A 23470-nucleotide genomic window follows, 5' to 3' on the forward strand; every position below is an offset into this window, starting at 1 on the left:
ATTTAAAAAAGAAATTATTTTATTACTTAATACTATTAATATTATAAATATAATATCGCTTATTATTAGTTTAAAGATATAATCTTTAAATAAACTTTAATAATTAAATTAAGGTAAATTTACATATAAAATAAGGAATACTATTATTATATTTAGGGGAATAATAGTTATTGCCGTTACTATTACCTTACGCCGGATTATATTAACCTTTTAAATTACCTTTACTAATAGGGATAAATTATTATATAATTTAAGGGTAATTATTTATTATAAATAATTTATATTAACTATATAATAATATAAGAATTCCGTTTTTAATAATATATTTAGTTTAAGTTCGTTTATAATTTAAGTTTTTATTTAATATATTTTTATTTTATTAATGTTATTAATCTTTTTAAATAGTTATAATAAGAGTATTACCTTCCGATTAAGGTTTATTAAGCTAGTTACGCTTTATAATAATAGGGAGTTTATATAGATAATTTTAATATTAGGGGCTATTTTAAATAGCTATTATTTATTAATAATTATAGTGGAGCAGCTTATATTAAAGTATACTATTATAGTTAAAGGGTTATTATTAATATATACTTTAATATTTAAATATATAAAGGAGGCGAGGCTTTTTAAAAATAGGTTAGGTACTATTAAAGGTTTAATTAGAATTATATTAAAAATGTTATCCGTTATAAAGTTTTCCTTAATAGCTAGGCAGGCTTATATATTTTTAAAACTATTATTAACTTTTTCGATATATAGGGCTAATAAGTAATAATTAATAATATAATATAATAGGAATTTAGTTTTATTGAATAGTTATATAATATAATAATAGTATTAAAGTGTAATTATTTTAATAATAATTATATTTTAAGTTATAGAAATAGATTATATAAAGTAAATAAAATATTTATTATTATTTTTAGCTTTAAAGTATTTAACGAAGAATTTTTCTTTACCTTTTTTATTAACCTTATTTATTAAAATGTAGCTTTAAGTAATTAAGTTACTCTTTTATAAATTTAAATTATATTTATCTATTATTAAAAAAATCTTATTATTAATATTGCTAAAACCTTCTTTTTATAATTAATAAAGTTAAATTTATTATTAAAAGGTTTAGCGTTATAAGCAATATATTTATTAATATTTATTACTATAGTTATTTTAAAAGCTTCCCTAGCTTTTATAAAAACTATTATAACCTTTATAATTACCTTTAATATAGCTATATAAAGGTCTACTATAATAATTATATCCTTTTTTATAAAAGCTTTAAAAGGGTTTGCAGTTGCTTTGGAAGTATCCTTGGAAACTAAGATAATATTTGCTGCAGGAGCTTCCTCAGCTGGACCAAAAGGTAACCTTATCCAAGTTAGATATATTATTTCCGGAAGCTAAATTAATGAAGGCCAAGTTAGCTATTAGTTATTTTTATAAATAAATTAGTACATTAATTGTTTAAGGAATTTGGATAATAGGATTAATTAATAGGAGTTATCCAGTTATTATTAAAAAATGTTTACCTTAGCCTAATAGTTTAATGTAATGGGCTTTCTATTTATTTTCCAAATGGGTTAAGAAATTATTTAAAAAAATTGTAATATCTAGCTTAAAATAAAGTTTTTAAAAATCTAAGTAAAGTTAATTTTAAATATAGCCCTTAAATTAGTTTTTTATAATAAAACTAAAGTTTTAATAATATTGTATTATTTTTATTATTTAAATATAGATAGGAATATTTATAAGGATTTTTTCCTTTATATAAGGGTTATTAAATATGGACTTTAAGGTATTAACTATATTATTACGGAACTTTTCTTTAATTTTTTAAAGGGTATAATTTAGGCTAATGCCTATTACTACTTTAATAATATTATTTAGGATACTAATATATTAAATTTATATATTGTTATAAAGAAGCTATAGGAGGTTACTTTAAAGGATGATACGTTTTAATTTAATTTAAACGTATTATTAAATTAATTAAATAAAAAGGTGGATATTTTATTAATAAATATTTTTAAATAAAGTAATATATTTATCTATATTATATAATATTAATAAATTTAAATTAAAATAACCTATAGTTTATACTTTTTATATAAAGGAAGTTTAAATAATATTTAAAATTAATTAAAGGATATTATTTATTATAGTTTTAATAGCATTATTAATAAATATAGATTTAATAGTTAAAGTAATTTTAGCGGCTTTTTAAACGTTAGGCTTTATCCTTAAAGCTGATACATTAATGTTTTAAAGGGTAGCTATCTTTTAAATAATAATAAAAGGGTTTGGACTATCGGTACGTAATATTATTAAAACTTTTTATATTATTAGGGAGGAGTTTAAATAATTAACGGGCAGTATTATAAGGAAGTTAATTAATAAGTTTATTATTAATTAGTTTTATAAGGGTATAAAAGATGGAGTATAAGTTTTAAATTTTAATAATATATCCAGTATTAAAGTTAAGGTCTTTAATATTAAGGTTTATACTTTAACTTTTAATAAAAAAAGGTTTAAATTATTAATAATAATTAAATTATCCTTAATAGCTTTTATAAATAAATAGCCTTTTTTAATTTAACGGGAAACCTTACGGATAATTTTATAAGGTTTATACCTATTTAAGATTTATTTAATAGGATAGTTATTTATAATCTTTAAGGATTATTTAGTTTATTTTTTAATAATTGGTTCGTTTAATAAGGTTAAAATATATAGGAATATTTTACTAAATTAAGCAATAAGGTTTATAATATTATAAATAGTAACTTTATTTATCTTTTATACTTAAAAAAGTTAAGAATTTTTAATTAGGAAAGATATAATTTAATAATAAAGGAAATAATCTTTAATATATAAAAAAGGATATTTATAAATAAATATAGGCTTAAAAATTAAAACGTTGCTAATATATAAAATATAAATTAAAAAAAGGAGGAAATCTATTATAGATAAAAGAAAAGAGGATAAATGATTAGCCGGATAATATTAATTATAAATAGGGAAGGAAGGATGTTTATAGGTTAAACTATAGGAAGGGCTATATTGGATATTATTTTAAATAGGAAAAGGAGCTTTAAAAATATAAAGAAATATATTTTAATAATTTGGAAAGTATTAATTAATAAAGGGTAATATATAAATAAGATTAATAATATTACTAATAAAAAAAAAGGTAATAATATTAATATTAGGTTTATAGATATACTTTTATAAATAAAGATAGATGCGGATAACGTTTAGGAATATTAAATACTTAAAAATAGCATTTAGGAATAATATTTAAGGGTAGATAGCATTTATGGATAATATTTAAAAATAGCGTTATATATTAGGATATATTAGCTATATTAAAATATATTAATAATTTAAAGGGGATAGTAGAGATAGGGTGGGTATAAATCTTAATAGATTAAAAAAATGGTTAATAAATAAAAGTTTAAAAGAAAAGGGCTTTATTAAACCTATAAGGTAAAAGTAGCTTGTTAGCTATTAAATGTAAGGCGTTAAAGTTATAAGTTAAAAGTTGTTATATTTATTAAGTCCTATTTCCGGATGCTATTTAGGGATAGTATCCTTAGATACTGTCCTAGGGACAGTGTTTAACATAGTATACATACATATCTGAGGACAGTGTCCCGGGGATACTATCTGCTGCGGGACAGCGTCTAGGACAGCATCCCAGCAAAAATAAAGGAATAACTTAAATTAAAAATATATAAAATATAAATATAAAAACCCTTAAAATATTTATAAAAATACTAAACACCTTAAAGTATAAAATAAAAAGATTAATAAATTTATTAATAAAATAACTATTAAAAAACTAAATATAAATATTATAAAATATTATATAATAAATATAAATAAATTAAGGGAAAAATAAAATAAGCTTTAAATAAATATAATATTACTTAATAATAATATAAATAAAAAAAGGAAATAAAAAGATTACTTAATAAGGTTTTAAAAAACTATATATTAAAATCTTATAGAAAAAACTAAAAAGTATAAATTTTAATAAAAAAACAATTAAAATAAATAAAACAATTTTTAAAATTATAGGTATAAAGTTTATATTAAAAAAAGTATAAAGAAAAGTTAAAAAAAACTTTTATAAATATAAAACAATTAATTTAATATAAAGATTATTATATTAAATAATAAAAATAGGATTATAATTAACCTAAATACCTAATATAGTATAAAAATGCTTAATTAATAAATAAAATATAATTAAATAATATATTTAAATAAAATATATAATAGTATAATATATTTAAAATAAAGCAAAAAATATTTAAAACTATTTATAAAAAATAATAATAATAATAAACCTATATTTAATTAAAGGTAAATTAGGTAAATTATTTAAACTAAATAATAAAGTAAAACTATAAGCAATACTATTAATAAGCTTATATATTAACCTACTTTATAAAAGATAAATATTAATAATATATAGTTTAATATAAAGTTTATAAAAAATATACCTATTATATTCCTTTTAAAAAATATATAAATATTAAAAAATATAATAAATAACTTAATTTTATAAAAATATAATAAAAGGAATAATTATAAAAAATAAAGCAATATTAATAAACGAAATATATAAATCTAATATAATAAACCTTAAAATATATAAAAAAATTTAAAGGTAAAAAGTATAAAATATAAAATTAATATAAAGATTATAATATATAGTTAAACTATTAATTAAAACTTTATTTAAATAAATAAAGTATAAGGAATTAATATAAAAAATAAAAAATAAAAAACTACGCTATTTAATAAAAAGGAAGTAAAGGAAAAAAAATAAATAAAAAGTAATAAAGCTAACGCATCTCCCACTTGACCTGGCCACCCAATTGAGCTGGCCACCCCCTTAACCTGTATAAAATCCTATTATTTTAATCTATAATAACTTTACGAATACTGGTCGTACGATTTAATAATTAATACCCTTGAATCCGTTATTTAAAGGGGAATCCAGAGGTATTTTTTACTATTTTTTACAAAATTTATTAAGCGAGATATTAAACAATACGCTAAAGGGGTATTAAGCAGGGATTAATTTAACGCTTACTTTAGCGTATTGCTTAATAACTCCGCGAGTATAAGTCGTAAGAATTAGTGAAGGGTACCGTTAAATAGCTCTTTTTATTACGAATCTAATGGTATATTTTATTATTTTATACAATTAGTATTTGTAGAGTTATTAAATTATCACGTGATTAGCGCACCGACGTTATTTGTATGGGCTAGGGGGGCGGCCAGGTCAATTGGGTGGCCAGGTCAAGTGGGAGATGCGTTAGCTTTAAAATAATAATATAAAACTAAAAGTAACCATTATAATAAAATACCTCCCCTTTAATTATTTAACATTACTATAAAATAGCCCATTCTTTCTTCCCTTAACTACTACCACATACATATTACCTGGGATTAAAGGCCCTAAAACCCTTAAAAATAAAATGGATAATACAACCCTTAAATTTCTACTACCAAACTTCCCACCCCTACTATATAAAGAATATAAACCTACCTATATGCTTAGCCCCTTTAAAAATAATTAAGCCCGTAATAAATAGTTAAGCAAAAAGGAAAACTATAATATAAATATAAATAAAAACACTTTAAATAATAAAAATAAAAATAAAGGAAAAAAAATAATAAAAACCTAATTATAATAAATAATAAAGAAATAAATAATTTAATAAAAATAAATAACCTAATTAATAATAAACCTATTAATAATAAACGGAAGGATATATAAAAAGGTAAAATATTAAAAATCCCTTTAAAATTAATCCTAAAAATTAAAATAGTAAAAGAATAAGCTTTTTAAATAAATATAAATAATTATATATAGAAATACTTAATATAAAAATAAAAGGACCTATATAATAATAAATATATAAACCTAAAATGTAAGGAATTATATATAAAAACCTTAAATAAATAAGAAGAAATTATATATAATAACCTTATAAAGGAATATTAAACGGATAAAGCTATAATTAAATATAAAGCAATAAATAAAATGTTCCTATATATTAAAATATAGGAATTTATAAAATTAATTATAATAATCCACTTTTAATTATTATTTAAAAACTAATTAAATTAAATAACAATTTAATAAATATATAAATATAAAATTAAATAACTCCTAAAAAGATTAACCTTTATATTAAAGGAATAAATAGTAATAATAGCTATAATTAAATAAATAAAGCAAATAATAATAAACGCCTAAATATATATTAACTTTTATTACTTATATATTAAAAACTAAAAAGAACTATTTAAAAGGATAATTAAATAATTATTAATTAAACTAATTATAAAGGTAGCCTTAATAATAAACTATAAGGAGTTAAAATTATAATAAATTAATTAATATAAAAAGAAATTTAAAAAACTATATAAAAGAAATAAAGCTAACGTATAAAAAGCTGGATTAATAAACCAAAAAAATATAAAAGTATAATAATATAAAACATTAATAGGGTAATAAAAATAAAAATAAAAAGGAAAAGGAAAAAGAAAAATAAACAGAATAAATAAGTAATAACCTGGAACAAAAAAGATAAAGGATATAATAAACTAAAGCATCTTAATATTATAAAAAGGAATATTAAAAGTACTGCTACAATCCCGCAATAGGTAGTAGACTTAAGTAGACCTAACCCTAAATCCGGGTAACTGTAACCACTGTAGCGTAGGTTCGAACCCTACCTTTTCTCGGGCGCAAAAGGTACGGCTACGGTCAATCACACGCTGGTAGTTTTGAATCCATAATAATAAAACTAAAGTACTCGAGAATGAAAGTAACAAGAGGCTTGGTGTATCAGGGATTAGAATGACGTCTCATAACCTTGGCAGGAAAATGTTTCCCAGTAATAGCGTCCATCAATGACCAACACTGCTTATCTCTAGGCATGACATTAGGGTTATTCTAAGTAGTTATCGAGTCTGTACAAGTCAACCTTAGCTAGGCCTAAGCTCGAGTCTGCTGAATGAATCAAAGCTCATATCGATATCACGTGTTATGTATCTGAGGGCCACAATTGGGATTCACTGCTATCATATGCGCTAGGAACGAGACAGGCAGGCTGGACGATGATCTCTCACTGAAATGTTCACACAATCACGCCACGGTTCGTAGAAACTCAGTCCTGCTTTTGAAGATCAAGTTACTTTATCTCGAGAGATACTCCTAGATCTGTCTGATATGAAATAACTACTAGCTGCTGAACAGATGGCGCTTACTGGGTACTGTCGAGAAGCTTAAGTCAGGTGCCCATCGTTGTTGTCAGTGGAGTAGGTAGGCAGGTAAACGGCTCATGACAGCGACAATGTAAACACAACTCCAAGGCAATCGGCAATTGGAAGCAAGTATAGCACGGAGGAGGGTGGATGGGCGAGATGGGTTGGTACATACCTACCATCCATGACTGATCCAAGTATCTACACATCTACACAAGGGCTTTGAACATGGGGTGAATGTACTCTGGAACTATATACCACCTCTGTACAGCCAGAGGAGCTGCATCCCAGTTTCTGCCAGTTGCTCACCACACAACGCTCACACCGTCTCCAGTAATTCATCCATTCGACTTGAACATCCGTCCATCCGTCCATTCGCAGTAGTAGAGACACGCCTAACACCGCGCGTTTTGCCCCAGCCCTGGCCATCCATGCCAAATCAGCTATTAGGCAGGCCTGTCGCTCTTGATCACTTCCCTGAGGGCGACTTGTCTGTAACCTGACACCCTTCACACCATCGACGCAACAGCACAAGACACACTTGGCCTTCCATAGCCGCCGCCCCATTTATAGCACTTGACACCTCGACACCCCGTAGCCCTCTCCAGCAGACTCCAGGTACAGGTAGACCAGACAATTTGACAACTCTCTCCTCCACTGCCACCTTTAGCTCCACATTCACGCCACTCGTGAATAACGCATGGCTATGATTATCGTCACTCGCTCCAGATAAAGAGCGCTTGGGCAGCAAATAAGTGGAAGCATCAGGTGGAGCCGCGGTGCGACGGCCCTGGCTCCTAGCACGGCCGCTTGAGACGTTGTTATCGGCCTCTTGAGCACATCTTGACTAAATTGCCTCAGACTGATGGTGGTGGACGCGGACATCATCGTTCGCTTTGAGCACTGAGTCGCTAACGGCTTCCCGAATGTTTCATCACTAGTCGACCAACTCGCCCCGGTTTCGATCGTTGCTCCCACTGTATGTTGGTTGAGGAGGCGATTCGCAACAATCACATGGGAGATAGATCACGAACCGCCAGCACATGGGATGGGGTTAATATATTGACTTAGACACACTCCTCATCCTGACCTTTTACACTTGAAAACGCCATCGTGGTGAACACCATATATGTGTGAGACGCTTCCCTGTCCCTCTCGACTACATGCTCTTGCCTTTTTGACGACAAGCACGAACCTCTCCTTCTTTGGTCTCCTGCGCAAGAGAGCGGGCTGACTGCTGACCCCAAACTAGAATCAAGGAGCTACACGGTGATTGAATAACTTCGGTTTCTTTCGCCTAAACGAGCTAAGAGCCCCAAACTCGGGACCGTCGGAGAAGGCTTCATAGGACAAGCATCCGAACGAGACGGCCTCAGCTACATTCCATTCTTGTAGTCTACAGTCTACCCGACGTATTGGCCGCAACAACTGTTCGGGATCAGAGTGCTCAGCAACTGTTTACTAGTTTGGATGATGGCAACCCTAGGGCGGTCGTTCAAGCCATCTGTCTACCTCTCCACGGCATCGAGACGACCAGCAGGGCCCACGAGGAGCTTGTCCAATATGTCAAACTCGTCGGACCTGTCACCCCTCCCGTCACCTCTCCCATCTCCAGATTTTCGGTCAGAAGATGTTGCCTTCTCTCCAAGACCATCGCCCGGACTCACGATCGACAATCCGCAATCACCCAGATCTCCACAGCGCTACTTGAGAAACAACGGTGAGTTACCGTCTCGTACCATCTCGTATCGTCTCGTTGTAGGGCCCTTTCCCCACCAAAACCACCCCTGCCCTTCTTTGTTCCATCGCCTCCTATTTGTTTGTAAACCGGTGCTGGTCGCATTAAAGACCACAGCCAGCTAGTTGGCTGGCTAGCTGGCCTTTTAGGGGCTCGTTCTTTGCCTACTTACTATGTCCGTCCGAGACCTCTCGGGGACGGAAGAGTCGGTACTCTAAACGCTCATAGGCAAGAGACGGCTCTTTGAAGTCGATTTCCTAGCCCCTTTTGTCTCCTTTCACTAGCTGCCATGTATATTTATTTACTTGCATATTTCCTTTCTATCCAGTATAATAGGAACATAGTAGCCTTTGTCGTAGGTGTTGTAGGACCTACTTAACCTAGGCGCTTAGTCGGCAGTGGCTTGCTATTGGGGTTGCAGGGGGGCCAGGCAGGCGCTAATGCTCTACCTTCCAAAGACGGCGGGAGGGGTCTTGTCACTCCGGCGCGTCAAAACCCTTCGGGCCCTTTTTCATGCTACCCTAATCATCCCAAGCAGGCAGCCTAACATCGAACAAGGGCTGGTGTCTCGCCTCCAACCTCCAGTTCCCTGTTAGCTTTCAATGGAGCTTGTTCCTTGCGTCATTCTAATCATATGGCCATGCTAACGAATCTGGTTACTGAATCAGGCGCTCGTTGTTCCCCGCGATCCATCAACACCGACGAAGTCACCAAACCATCTCCCCCCCGAAGCCAGCCAATTGCCATTGAGTTACCGGCACCCAAAAAAATTAGCGGCGGCGCCCCTGTGTATACACCCCCTGCACCTTTGTCTGCCCGCGGAGACTTGCCCGGGTACGTCGGTCGCCCTTGTACTTAATGCGATTGAAATGGCGACTAGTTTTGCTAACATTTCCTAGCGGTTACTTTCCTCTCCACGAAGACCAAAGCCGTGTATATCGCCCTCATCCGTTCCAAATCGACGCGACCAAGGCTCGTATGAAATCGATACAACTTGCAACCGAAGAAAGCCCAAACGAGCAAGCCCCCGGTCATCCTCCTGTCAGAAAAGGAGAGATCGGTCCGGCCACCACCAACGTCCCCCCAGCAAAAGGCGACCGAGCTATGGAAAAGCCACATTTAAAGCTGGACAACATCAAAAGAGCTGGATCAGCTTCCGCCTCAAACACCCCTGTTGCTTCCTACATGCCGCTTGGCGACCAGAGTAACCCTTTGCCTATGGGCAAATACTATCCATCCAATTACGAGAAACGGAAGGGCGAGAAGAGAAGAAAAGGCATGAATCATCGGCCTGCAATATCAGAACCAACAATGGCCGCCCCTGTCAAATCGGAGCCACAAGTGCCAGTCATCAATCAACCTTCTAGTGCGAGCCACGCACGAACCGATTCGGAAGCGAGATACCGGTTGCAGCAGTATCAGCGCGATATGATTGCACAAGCGACGATGGCCTTGAATCGTGGGAAGGCTAATGAAGCAGCGCCGAGTTACATACGATCAATGGGATTCAACAACATGATGAAACCAAGCAAACCGCGATTAATCCCGTTAGGAAGCCCGGGCCCTGTCACCCCTATGGAGCTTGAGGGTTCTGCTGACGGATACCTGTCTGTACATGGACCAGCCACAGCACAAGCCGAGCTCGGTCATGTTATAAGGTCCGAAGAGGAGCAACCACGACAGGAATTCAATGCCTCACCTGTGTTAGAGTTAGGACTCAGCACAGTATAAGTCTACGAATTTTGCTTGACAATAAGGACAGCAGCTCTTCCCTGCTCTGTGAACAAGCAATCATACTTGGCCCACGATCAGAGGTTCTGAAGGCGTCTTGTTCTACCCTGTGCGACGTCAAACATTCGAATGACCCTGTCGGCGGCCGCTGCATTTTGTTCTAACAAAGCATACGGGCACCTTAAGATGCCATCTCCTTTTATCTCTCCAATGATACCCCCAGTCCATCGCCTCTCGGTGGATATTGAAGCTTGGATTTTCGTGGGCGTTTAGTAAAAAAAGGAAAGAAAGAAAGAAAGAAAGGAACTTGTAATGGGTACCTAATTAAGTATCTAAGGAGAAGCGAGGATACCCTTATTTCCCACGACGATTGCGTGCAGCCTAGGGCGAATATATCGTCGAATGCATAATGTGCTTCATACTTAGCGAAGTTATATCCTTTGGTTTCGCTACATCTGTTTAGTGCGTTTTCAAAGTACTTGAGAAGTTGGGGTTCTCGAAATAGAGAGGCCGATGAAGAGTCAGGCAGTTAGTTAGTTAGTTAGTTAGGTACCAGGCTAGTCAGTCAGTCATTTAGCTGTTGGGAATTTATCCACTCATCCATCCATCCATCCTTTCTTTCATGTGTCCAAATATCGTATAAGTGAAATGAAAATTCAGCTTTTGTTTAATTTTTAATATGACTAAGTAGCTGGTCGTGTTAGATACGGATAGTTTTCAAGGAAGTGCGCAGTTGGGGTTAGACGGGCTGATCTCATCTCCTGATTTACGTTCATTGTTAGTTGCAATAGGAACTAGATGCGCGTTGCACGCACACATGCTTGGATACGGCTGGCTGGCTAGCTGGCTAGCTATTCAGGCATTCATGTTTTTCATTGTGGAATAGATGGAGGGGGTAGTCCAAGTAGGGAGATTGAGACATCCAGACTCATCATGCCGACCTAAGGTTAGTCCGTTTCTGAAGTGTGTAGGTAAGTACGTACGTACTTAAAAGCGCCTACGTACATACAGTATGTAGTTCGCTCAGACGTTACGTTACTCTAGATGGGGTGATTTGCTTACTGCCATGTTGTGAAGTGTTGTGCCGTGCACTGTAGAATAACTCCAACGAAAAAAAGAAAGAAAGAAAAGAAAACGTAATTTGGCTCTCAGTACGTGCGTATTCTTCTAAGCTAAAATATTGGTGTGCATAAGTTTCTGTTCTAGAATCAATGTCCTCATTGAAGTTTTCTCTCGCTTCATTGTGTGAATATGTTCGAATCTCCACTGATAAGGAATACAACTAACTAACTAAATTAAATTATTCTTTACTACCTTACGGGGGGGTAGCTCATGAGTCACATCTTCATGATTACGTATACTTGAGAAGCCCGCGTCTTCTGTATAACGATGACTTTTTCTTTTCCCTCTTCTTTCGTTCTTCTGGTAATAAATGAAGTCGTAAAGGATCATGTTTTTTTCTCTCTCTTTTCATCCGGCTTTGCAATAATTTGCAGGAAAACTCCCCTCGACACCTCCTAGCTCTCCTACCCACCAGTCATCGAGAGTGTTAGTCTTCTTGACAATCTTAATTCTGTCTCCTTGGCGGAATGAGAGATCGCCCGAGCCCTGCCCGTCAAAGGCATACTGAGCCACTACGAACTCTTCATGTTGCTTCGATGCAATCCGCTTGGGAGGCGGCGGTGGAGGCTTCTTCTTCCCGGTGATCAAGGAAGCCCCGCTGGCTGTTGTGTTCACCGATGATGTTGATGTTATGGTGGGCGCTGCTGACGGCGGACGCTTATCAAAGTAGTCGCTCCGCGGCCGCATTGAATTAGGTGAGATGGCAGGCGTCAGCTGCTGTCCAAGCCGAGACGCCGTTGTAAAATCAGTAGGGGTCAGGTTGTTAGATATAACGTAGTTGTTCCCCAGAGATGGTTTTGGCGCGAGGACCGGGCTTGAATTCGACGATAACGAAGTCGTCGATGGAATGCGCGGCGGTGCAATGTTCCCATCGGCTGATGTGAGCCCGGAGGACGAGCGCCGAGGACCATTCACCATGAAAGCGGGAGTCGGCCGGCCCCGATCCTGCAAACTGGGGTCATCAGGAAGTTTCATAGGCTGGCGTACCGCCTTTCCAGTGGCGATGCAGGTGATTGATTCGGTTTCCCTTTTGACGGGTTCATATCCAGCTGACCAAACGGCTATTACCTCGTCCATTGGGGGCGGCGGAGAGGGAAAACCGTGTTGTTCGCAGTAGGTGTGTAAAGCCGTATAATATAGGCCGAGGAAGCGATTTTGGAGTGCTACAACTGAATCGATGAGTAGCGGGATGATACTAAAGGCCGCGTTCACAATTGGAGGCAGAGTTTCTCTTAGGTGGGCATCAGCGGTGTGGAAGGCCTCGGATACTCGAGCCAGTTCGGCCTCAAGCTTGGCGAGCGATGCGTCCTCTTTGGGTGTCCTTCCTGGTTTTCTTTGAAGCTTGCTAGTCTTGTCTTGGATTTTCTCAAAATCTAACCTCTTATTTTCTCTTTTCTTGATGGTTTTTCGCAAGGGGTCAATGTACTCCCGGGCGGAACTAGCAGGCTTCACAATTCTGGCCTCTATAAGCTCCAACTCATCGAGGAGATCAGCCTTGAGATCGGTATATACTTCCTTGAGGCGCAAAGCTTGCTCTAGTTGGAGCTCTGGTGTAGGAGTCGCAAGTTTACCCAGCCCGTCAGACGCACCCACGATGGGGTCCCAGAGTCCATCGTATTCGGTAGCGACGCCCAATTGTGTTGAACAGAGGTTGATCCACGAGTCACGCCATGATTTGGCAGCGTCAATGATCTATATAGTCCGAACTAGTCAGTCGCATCAAGGACAATGATACCGTGGGGATGATACAGCATAATTTGTGTAGCGGGACAGAGAAACGCACCTTAGCAAGGACTCTGTCGACGTCTTCATACTGATACGTCTTGCATTAGTATCTGATATCTCTACGTGGAGTTGCCCGTGCCTTGTAGCTGAGACCAGACTGTTGCATGTTTTTTTTTTGTCGAGGTCCGAAGAGGAATACTCACATCAGAGAGCAGCACTGCCACTTTTGCGTTGTCGCCAGGGCTCCTATGGAGCATGCGACCAAATTGTCTCTGCATCGACTGCATTTTCTGCGATATTATCCCTTGGCGAGCTTGTCTGGTCAGTCTCACTATGTGGCTTATGAGTCCAGCACGGGGTCGTCGTGTGGGGAACTCAACGGCCGGAAGGGTGGCTGGGTACGGCTGGGTACGATAGGTACAGATCACACAGCGAATTAGGTGAAATGATGGGAGGTGGATAATTAGCACAGCGGAGGACAGCTACGGAAGGAGAAGTAGAAGAAGAAGCCGATAGCACATCAGCGTGATTGCAACAGTGAAAATTGATTGTTCTACTTGTTTGAACAGGACCGGGAGATGGCTCACGCAAAGCGTATTCTGAGATGGAGAAGGGCAGAAACCCAACAAGCCTTCACTCGGATTAAGACGAGCGTCGAAAAGGAATGGAAATGGGGAAAGAGAGTGTTTAGATGGGATTCACCAGAGCAGGATCAGGATACGAGGGAAACTCGCTGCGCCATGACAGGATGGATGAGCAGGCGGGTTGCCGTCCCACGACCTACACAGGTAGCAGGTAGTATGTTTTCTTCGCTAGAGGTCGGGAAGGGGAGAGGGGAACCTCTCGCCTGGGCTTACTCGCTGCAACGTGCGGCGCGCGGCGCAAGAGCTAACGACACCAGGCCATTCAGGTACGGTGTCTACTACGTACCTACGGTATGTGCTGACCGACATATGTACATTCTATATTCACCACACCGCATCGAGTATGCGACGTTTACCTGAACTTGTACTTACTTACTTACTTACTTACTTACCTACTTCGTAAGTGTGCGACGCAGTGCCACAATTTCGCAGATCTACTACCTAAGGTTAGGTGCCTTCTGACTCACAATGTATGGGGTAGATGTAGCAGGTTGGTGCGAGCTGGAACTCGGCACCTGGGTAGGTAGGCTTCCTTTTCGTTTACTGAATTGCTGTGCCCCATCTGACGACCGACGTGTAGGGATTAGTATGTAATTAGATTTGGAGTTGGCGCCGAACATGAAACTCTGCTGTAGTCACCATGGCAAAACAGACAAGCTGGTTAACTCACTGTAACTGTAGGTTGACAGCTATTCATTCCACATGTACTGTTAGTATCCATTGCTCCGACTTGTTGATGTGCTACCTACTGTGTTATGTTCATAACTCGGCTTCAAAGTCTCCTTTTCAAACCCCACTGTCGTAATTTTTTTTCTCCAGAAGATACCTACCTAGGTAGGTAGATGAAACCAAAACGGTGGTGTTAATCCTTCTACTCGCAGAACTTGTGCTGGCGTTCTTTCCAGATGGAATGACTCTTACATTGCAAGACCAAACCTCATGTACTCTCAGGAGGTCGAATGGATCTGGTGGAATTGCTACTCGAATAATGTTCGTGTTCTAGATCGCAGATGCAGGTAGGGCTGGCTGCCTAGTGGAGCGGGGCGGGGAAAGGAACTTCGACATTGAGCAAATATCCTAGCTTCTGTCCACGTCACCGTAAGCTTTTGAAGGACATTGATCGCATACTGTAAGAAGTTAAGTATTCCCCTCAGATGTCAGGCTGACATCCATAGATATAGAAACAATAGCACTATTAGACTTCACCCTACAGATACCTAGGTTAGGTAGGTAGATTCTTAGCCGGGTCTAAGCAGCGGGAGGTCGATTCAATTGCCCCCGTCTTCTGCCAATTCTGGTAAGAATTCCCACTGGCTTGGCGAGTAGGCTTGTACCAACAGGATGGTAATACCTAACTGCCCAGGTCAGACCCGGTGTATGTACACTAGGCCTGTTGTTACTTAGTTTGTCTTAGCGAAGATTTCTACCTCCATTGAAGTTGATAAGGTACCTACCTAGGTAGTTACCCACCCGACTGCATTCTGTACATGTACTGCTACTTATGTACCTCAGGTAGAGAGGTAGCAAGTTGCAAGTAGAAAGCACGTGACGACGCGTGTCAGGAGCACTTAACTCGTGAGTGGAAGTGGGGCGGAGCCAATCCATGGCATCAACGCGTCCTCCAATATTCGCCGCCTTCACAACAGACAATGCTAACAGTCCTCAATGATGTGGTTGCTACTCATAACGACTTAACACAATAGGAATCGCATGCTGGCTTCTATGAAAGTATCGCAACCGAAGACTAGGCTTCGGCAATATGACGATGGCTGTTCAGACCACGCAAAGCTCCACATTAGGAGCCCACCCTCAGTCTTCAGCCACCACTGCGCCAGTCCGTGAGCATGCCTGCCTGTTCACCCACGATCTTCGCAGGAAGCAAAAGCGTTGGCAAGATGGGCGTCTCAAATACCACACCTTCAATCGGCGGGTTATGGTCTACGATGAGCGGGGCAACTTCGTAGGCGACATGCACTGGCGAGAAGATTACGACCTCGCCGATGGCGACGAACTTGAGCTCGAGAGAGGCGGCGTCCTCATCCAAGTTGGCGAGTGCGTCGGAAGTCGCGACCAGGATCTATCCGATCTGATAGATAAAAGAGCTCAAGAAAGGGCTCAACGTCAAGCTGCAGCTGCGGCGCGAAGACCTCCTGTCACTGCTGTGCCATCAATACATAGCATCAAACAGCAACCTATATCGCAGAAACATCTCCACGACGTTATTGGGACGCCCTCCGGCCACCATGGCCGTGCAGTGCTTTCAAAAAAGTCGCCTTATGAAGAGCGCAGACAGAGACAGCCACCACCCCATAGCGACGATAGCCGTCCAGCCAAAAGACAGAGAAGGGAGGCTTCTCCTCCTGGAAAGAGTGGCTATGCTCAGAACTTATTTGGTGCGACTTTGATACTATCAGGGCGGCCATCGAGCCAAGGCGCCGCTCATAGCCGCTCTATGCCGAGGCATGCACTTCTACACGCCGATACTACACCGTTACGTACGGACAACTATGCTAGGCTGGACATTTCGAAAAGACCAGAGCCCACTATAGACACCAACCCGAGTACATTAGACGAATCAAACACATCCCCTACATCTCAGAAACAGCGGCGAAGACTAGTTCTTCACCAAGACAAGAAAATCACAGGGGAACAATCCGTTGTGGATTCTCAATCCCCAAACAAAATCACGCGAGAGTGTAGAGCAACTAACGAGCATCCTGCACAAATAGGCCTGGTATCTGACCAATCCCGCGGTCTAGTATCTGGAACCGCAGAAAGAACAGATAAGGTTCGAAACAAGAAACGGGCGGACCCTAGAGATGACTGCACTAAAGGAAATCGGCATCGAGAGAAAAACTTGATCGACCTGACCGAAGATCAAGCTGATGATCCTCAACGACCTCTTCCTGAAGAACCCAGAACAGAGCTAAGAATAAAACCTAGAAAAAAACGAGGCTTGTTAATGATCTCTGAGCGCGACCCTATATGCAGCTCTTTGTCAAACTCGAACACAACCCGACTCTCCAATGGAAAAGGAGGGCATAATTCAAAATCTGCAAATGTATCACTACACACTTCGGTAGAGTATCTCGAAAAGACTCGGGAACCCGCACCAAGACGGAGGAAAGCGAGTGAAAAGAGTGTTGATTATCAAGAATCTCGTGCAGCTAACACATGCCCTTCCGAGGACGAGGAATTTACAACGCAACGTGTGATCCGCCACAAGCCAGAATTTACGTCAAGAGCTAAATTAAGAGCTACAACAGAGAATAGCGATGATGACCGAACTGAATCGTGTGCTCTCGCGAATAGAAAGAGCTTGAGACTCGCGCAGCAAGTTACAAACGAGAATACTGCCTCAACTAGTGTGGATCAAGATCGTGTGCCACTACGATCAACGAGTCGAGAAGATAATATCACCACTGACGAGGGGCCTGCTCCTCGCCTGGCCAAGTTGGGACGCAAAAGCATTAAGAGCAAGGAGGTAATTGGCTTTGTCTTTGATGATGATTCGGACTCATTGGTGAATATCAGGCAGAATGAACATGTTCAAGACAAAACTTCCTTGGATTTGACGCCAAACGGAGACCCTGATAAGCAGCCCAATCAATTCAAGAGTAGGCTCTACGAAGATCCGATAACGAACGAAAGGCCTCCAAGTAGTAAATCTCAGGCCTCAAAGAATCGTTCACTATCGGGTAGAGCAAGTCCAACGACGCAAACCGAAGAGGCTTCATTATCCATCGCGACGGCTTCTACAAAAGAGTCCAAGCCTACAATTAGCAACCCGGCGACTCGCGGTAAAAAGGCGGCGAAACCTTCAGATGCTGCTGGTCAAATGCCCAAATGCCCTCTACCAGCAGAGCTAGTGGAGAGCTCACTACGTCGAAACCCCGAGACGAAGAAAGGAACGCGAATTCGGGACAAAAGTATGGCAACTCCACTGCCTGGTTTTTCTAGAGCAAACGGAGGACCATGGAGCAGAGAAGCCCACGACTTATTTGATTTCAAGCGACCGTCATAAGAAATTTAAAGAATGTTTCATCTACGGCTTTTGCGCCTTCGGCTTATCACTCCAAGGCCTCCAAAGCGCTCCGCAATCAGCGTTTGATGCAATTGCTACCAGACAAGTTAGATGTCAATCGTCTCCATGTGCTAGTCTTCGATCGCAAACAAACCGAATTAGTGAATCAAGATGAGAGTAAGGTATTTCGCCTTAATTGAATTACTCCACGCTGTAGGCCAATGAATAAAGAGAGTCTAGAGCATACACGGCTTTCCCGATCACCGAGGAATACGACACAGCGCCGTATGGTAGCTCCACGCGGACTCCACGGTGAGATTGGGGGCCGAAAACATGACACTAGTTTACCCTGGGACATTCTTGGAACAAATGCCAATCCGCAAATCAGCTGGTTGACCTTCGCGTAGTTACGCACATGTGCAGCGGTGCCGCAGCTGTTTTCGGCCCATTTACTAAGTACCATGCCTATTAAGCGACTGAGTAGTGAGAAACCATCTGCATGAGGCCTCAGCAAGACTTGATGACATGAATACTTGATGACACTAAATTTCAGTTGCGACCATCTTCGTCAGCGTGCCGAACAAGCATGTAGACGGAGATTCGCGTAAAGACAAGCAAAGCAATTACCCTACCGCTCTTTGGAAGCCTGCCATTTACGACATGCAGCACGCGCCCGAGGGAGCTGCTCTCTGCTTATGCTACTCAGTAGATCAAGTTATAGGTAGTGACCATGCGACTCTGGACATGCGCTACGATTGGTTATTATGAGTGACGTAGATACTTCGAAGAGGGAAAATGGTGGTGGCCTTATAAAGCAGGCTCCTGGGCTGCAAAATAGTTGTGCGCCCGCGCTCTACTAGGCGAGGCAAGTCTCCATGCAGGAGATGCCTCGTCAGCCTCGATTTGTGTAAGGGCACAGTCAGTCATTTTCCTCGGCATTCTGACTTTCTCGTGCTTTCGCCCCCATGGTTCATTAGCTACGCTCCTCTCTCCTCTCGCTCGAGCAGTACGCTACTTTTCGTCCTAGCTCGCAGTATCTTTTTGCTTGTATCTAAGATATTAATAAGCCGTGTTTCTTTCTCGACGTGTATTCGACGTCTTTCAGCCAGCTCCTACTGATTGCTGAAAAGCAAGGCTGTGTAGCATGTTTTGAAGCGTCCGGCTTCAGCCTCCAAGCCCCGACTTCACTGCACCTTGCTATATGTCATGTACTTGGCACTCATCTGATTGCTTCCCACAATGTCTTCACCAAACAGGATTGACGGGGGGCGATTGGCTCCGCCATCAAGCTCCAAAGGGCCTATCCGCAATGGCCAGAATCTCACTCAGTCCACCATTATGATCGAGCCCACTGCGGAATCCCAACGGTTTTACAATCAAAACAGGCGCGAAATGGATAGACAGCGCCTCGAACTCCATGTCGAAGAAAATAACCTCGAACCGCCCATGTCAGAACTCAGTACAGCGAGTGACAGCCATCCTAGCCCGAGCACGGTATGCTCACAAAGCGGCAATAGCGTTGCACCTTGTTCTCCTGACCCTGCAGCTGAAGCAACACGGTCGAAACCGCATCGTGGCAGGAGGAAAGGTCCACTAGACATGGAAACGCGAACTAAAACTGCCTTCAAAAGAAAATTCAAGCTTACTTGCGCGTTTCATCGCGCAAAAAGGACGTCGGTAAGTCCCAGTCGACTTAGGAACATATCAAATGTCATTTAGACACGATTATTCTAACCAACCGCAGTGTAACTGCCATGACTTCTCGAAATTGGAGGAAGGCTATCGCAAGTTCTGTGCAGCTGAAGAGCAAAAGGCAAGAGCCTCCTCCCGAGGCGGGTCGGCGAGGCCGTTTGGTGAAGGTGATATTGAGACATTTAGCACTGGTGGTGGCGTACCACCTTTGACGACTCCCCAATATAACTTCTCAACGGACTTGCCTGATCTGCCCACTGGGGGCGAATTGACTAGTCGCGTAAATGAAAGTCTTCTCCCAGCACTTAAACTTGACATTGATTCAGCGGAATCGGTAAGCAAATTCGTGTCGACGCCCCGTGACGAATATTATTACTTAGCGCCAGATGCAACCGGTCTTGTAACGATCGGCTCCTCAACATTATACCCAAACCGCTGGCAATGCGACTACAAATTCAAGACGGAAGAAACCGAATCGCTGTCTTCAGCAGGCTCTTGTTCGTGGACAGGCCCCCTTGAGCAGCTTTGCGATCACTTCAGCACCGAGCATCATCCCTTCCAACCGTACGAACCACCCGAATGGTCCATATGTGACGAGTGTAAAGAAATACGCCCCGGATGGGGAGAACAGCGCTGCCACCCTGGCCGGTCGACAAAGTACTACTATGGTGCTCTGCCACGCCGGGCCAAACCTAATCCACCCAGACTAACAGTGTCGGAAGCATCTGGGAGCCGCTCTTGGCTCCAACCATCGTGGAATATGGCCACACGAGATTCAAGTAACACGGGTCAATCCAACTTCCCCTACAGCTCTTCCACCAGCAGATCAGGGTGTTATGAACATTGTGCCAGCGGTAATGAAAGCAGCGAGTCTGTTGATGGCGATGATGAGGATGGCATGACGTGCGCCGGAATGGAGAACTGGTCGCGGACCCCATCCGATGCCGACGACACCATTCCCCACTGTCGTATTGGAATCGGGATTGGACCACTGGACTTGAAAATGGGAACTAGATCCGCCTTGTATGGTTCCAATCTAAGCTTAACGTCGGGCTTGAAGCCATGCCGCCGCCGCTTAATCCCCTCCCTGCTAGCCCCGTTGGTTACCTTTTATCTTCAGCTGGTACACCTTCTTACTGGACGAAGAAATGCCATATTGCTATTTCTCGCAGCTGCAAGTCTTATGAGCACTTCTCTATTGTTGATCGTCGTCTTCGGTCCCGTTGCAGCATGGGTTGCCGCGGACAGTCTGAAGTCCAGGGCAAATAGAAGAGTAAGCATGACGGCGCTTCTGCGGCAAACATTCGCTAACACGGCTTAGGATGGTTTATATGCCTTAGTTGTCGTCGTCTAAGCGTTCATCCAAGAACGTTTATTCTGGTGTCTTGCTTTTGGCTTTTGGTTTTTTTTTGCGCGAGAAGATAAATAGAGGAACATGGTCGGCAACGACGCGAACTTGGGTACTTTAGATGGACTGGGGGTAAGACATGACCATAAATATATATTGGATAGGAAACAGGATTGGTCAATGTGTGAGGCAATTGAAAAGGCTCGTTTGTGTACAGTTATGCTCTGCCTTGAAATGGGCGGCACCGTGGAATTGGAAATTTGTTAGAGGGCATTGGTGGTTAAAATAGCATGGGATTTAGGTGGGAGGATGACTTTCGATGCATACCTACCATACCCATGTCCCTACCACTGTAGGGCTGGCTGGCTGCTAGGCACTGATCTACCATACTGGAACACATACTCACCCACACAACCTTGTTCGCTCATCTCTAAAACATGACGTTATCATCCCTGGGGGAGCTACAGTATCGTCCGTGCAGGTCTAGTGGGCAGCGGCGTGTACGTGTGACAAAGGCAGCGCACGCCAGATAAGAGGTGCACGAACCTATCGGGTGATCTATCAAGTCGTCAATTGATCTTGAGTCATAGGAATAGGGACGGACGTAGGGACGTACATGCGTGCTTACTTCGTATGTAGCCGGGATATTGTTGTGCAGCAATGTGTAGCAGCGTGACTCAGCCCTGCGCAACTACGCCCTACGTCCCGAGTTGTACTGATCGTGTAATCTACCTACCACTACCGGTACCCGGTCTGCTACACGCAACTGGTAAGTAAGTGAACTGACAGCCCCGTGGGCTTGTCGTGGGGTAAGCTTGGAGATATACTGGAGTATGGCTGTCCGTCTCTGTGGAATGATGCCCCGGCGTAGTGTATACTAGATAAAATATAGAATGTGAGACGGCATTTAATTGGATCCTTGGCCTATCGCTATCTACGTATAAAGACTTATATTATTATGTTCATGTGAATGCGATAGATACGGCATGACTATCGTCCCTGAGTGAGGATAGTTATAGGTATATGTATTCCATATATATGCATTGTGAATGGTATGATGAATCGATTCAATTTCCTCCTTCACTCAGATATCAATCAACCACAACATAACAACCGGTTTGGGGAACTTGTAATAGCTTCAACCGCTTAATTACCCCTTTTCTTATTGCGACTAACATGTATAAATGATGACACTGCGTGTCGTCGTGCTGGCCTCTCAACTGATGGCGTTTTGATCAGCAATTGCTTATGGCATAAGGCCTAGTCGCGCAACATGAAAATTTCATGCATCAACCTCGGTTTCCATTGTGACAATTAAGACATATCCATTGGCTACTGCACACCTACTATCTACTACATACTAAGTATATGTAAGTACTGTAGCTACTGGTCTCGTCTCCAGCCCCAGACTTGCGGGACGACTCCAGAAAGAGTACCCACACGAGGTACTCTAGCTTATGTAAGGGAGTGGATAAATAATGCTTACAGTGCATGTACGTATGTATGTACGGGAATTTTCAAGACGAGCTTTAACAATAGATACAAATATCTACATTGCGGGAGCCTGGAGGTCCTGTCCGTCCTGTCTGTTACCCAAGGGTTTCGACTCGACCTACGACTTACGACTTACTTGATCTGAGACTCGACCACTCAAGGGAGGGGGCCATGATCATACTTGGAGTCGTATAAGTGGTGTACAGATTGGCGTAGTCGCATTCTCACGTACAGGGCGGGTCATCATTTTGAGTCATCCTCAGATCTTTTTGCGCTCGCCGAAGCAGGGGTGCCTGAGGCAGCAAGCAGCCCGGCGAGGATCCAGCCAGTGTTGAGGCGGCACCCAGCTCGACGCCCCAGCGCGCTCGTGCCCCGAGGCTTAGACTGTTAGGCGGCGAGGCAGCTTTCCGGCGGGCACGCCGCGGGGAGACGACAGCTGCACTAACACGGCCGCCAGCGAGGTACGAACAGGTCGGGTGGGTTCACAGGGGCCAGCCAGCGGGCAGGGGGTCGCCGCCAGCGCGGGCTCGCCATTGGCCAGGCATCCACTACCAGCATGGACGGCGCTAGGCCGCTTCTGTCTCGCCGGGACCCGCCAGGAATTTCACTTGCAGATGGCGCGCTGCTCCGCCCAGATTCATCGCTGACAATGCCTCCAAGTC

The 23470-nt window shown here is 40.7% G+C and overlaps 4 protein-coding genes across 4 annotated transcripts; 3 read left to right on the forward strand and 1 right to left on the reverse strand.

Annotated features, from left to right (window-relative positions):
• Nucleotides 1–9839: 9839 nt before the first annotated feature.
• F5B22DRAFT_625098 (uncharacterized protein) lies at nt 9840–11407 on the forward strand. Its single transcript, XM_047976159.1, has one exon. It carries the CDS (start codon nt 9887–9889, stop codon nt 10757–10759), a length of 873 nt encoding a protein of 290 aa, XP_047826428.1. The 5' UTR covers nt 9840–9886; the 3' UTR covers nt 10760–11407.
• Nucleotides 11408–11793: 386 nt separating this feature from the next.
• Nucleotides 11794–14537, reverse strand: F5B22DRAFT_625102 (uncharacterized protein). Its single transcript, XM_047976160.1, has 3 exons — nt 13810–14537; nt 13665–13694; nt 11794–13573 (listed from the first exon to the last, which is right to left on the reverse strand). The coding sequence occupies exons 1-3, from the start codon at nt 13891–13893 to the stop codon at nt 12230–12232; spliced, it is 1458 nt and encodes a 485-aa protein (XP_047826429.1). The 5' UTR covers nt 13894–14537; the 3' UTR covers nt 11794–12229.
• Nucleotides 14538–16015: 1478 nt separating this feature from the next.
• On the forward strand, nt 16016–18274 carry F5B22DRAFT_651014 (uncharacterized protein; the record flags this gene model as incomplete). The annotated part of the gene is made up of 1 exon (XM_047979400.1): nt 16016–18274. One exon carries the CDS (start codon nt 16016–16018, stop codon nt 18272–18274), a length of 2259 nt encoding a protein of 752 aa, XP_047826430.1.
• Nucleotides 18275–19513: 1239 nt separating this feature from the next.
• Nucleotides 19514–21320, forward strand: F5B22DRAFT_651015 (uncharacterized protein; the record flags this gene model as incomplete). Its single annotated transcript, XM_047979401.1, has 3 exons — nt 19514–19951; nt 20019–21239; nt 21288–21320. 3 exons carry the CDS (start codon nt 19514–19516, stop codon nt 21318–21320), a joined length of 1692 nt encoding a protein of 563 aa, XP_047826431.1.
• Between the last annotated feature and the right edge of the window lie 2150 nt (nt 21321–23470).

This window comes from Xylaria bambusicola (assembly GCF_022495145.1).
Source record: "Xylaria bambusicola strain CBS 139988 unplaced genomic scaffold F5B22scaffold_61, whole genome shotgun sequence".
Taxonomy (NCBI): domain Eukaryota; kingdom Fungi; phylum Ascomycota; class Sordariomycetes; order Xylariales; family Xylariaceae; genus Xylaria; species Xylaria bambusicola.

Coding starts and splice junctions, on each gene's coding strand:
- F5B22DRAFT_625102 (XM_047976160.1), bottom strand. CDS start 13,893: ATGCAGTCGATGCAGAGACAATTTGGTCGCATGCTCCATAGGAGCCCT. Junction 13,695..13,809: donor TGGCAGTGCTGCTCTCTGAT/GTGAGTATTCCT, acceptor AAGACGTATCAG/TATGAAGACGTCGACAGAGT. Junction 13,574..13,664: donor TCGACAGAGTCCTTGCTAAG/GTGCGTTTCTCT, acceptor CGGACTATATAG/ATCATTGACGCTGCCAAATC.
- F5B22DRAFT_625098 (XM_047976159.1), top strand. CDS start 9,887: ATGCGATTGAAATGGCGACTAGTTTTGCTAACATTTCCTAGCGGTTAC.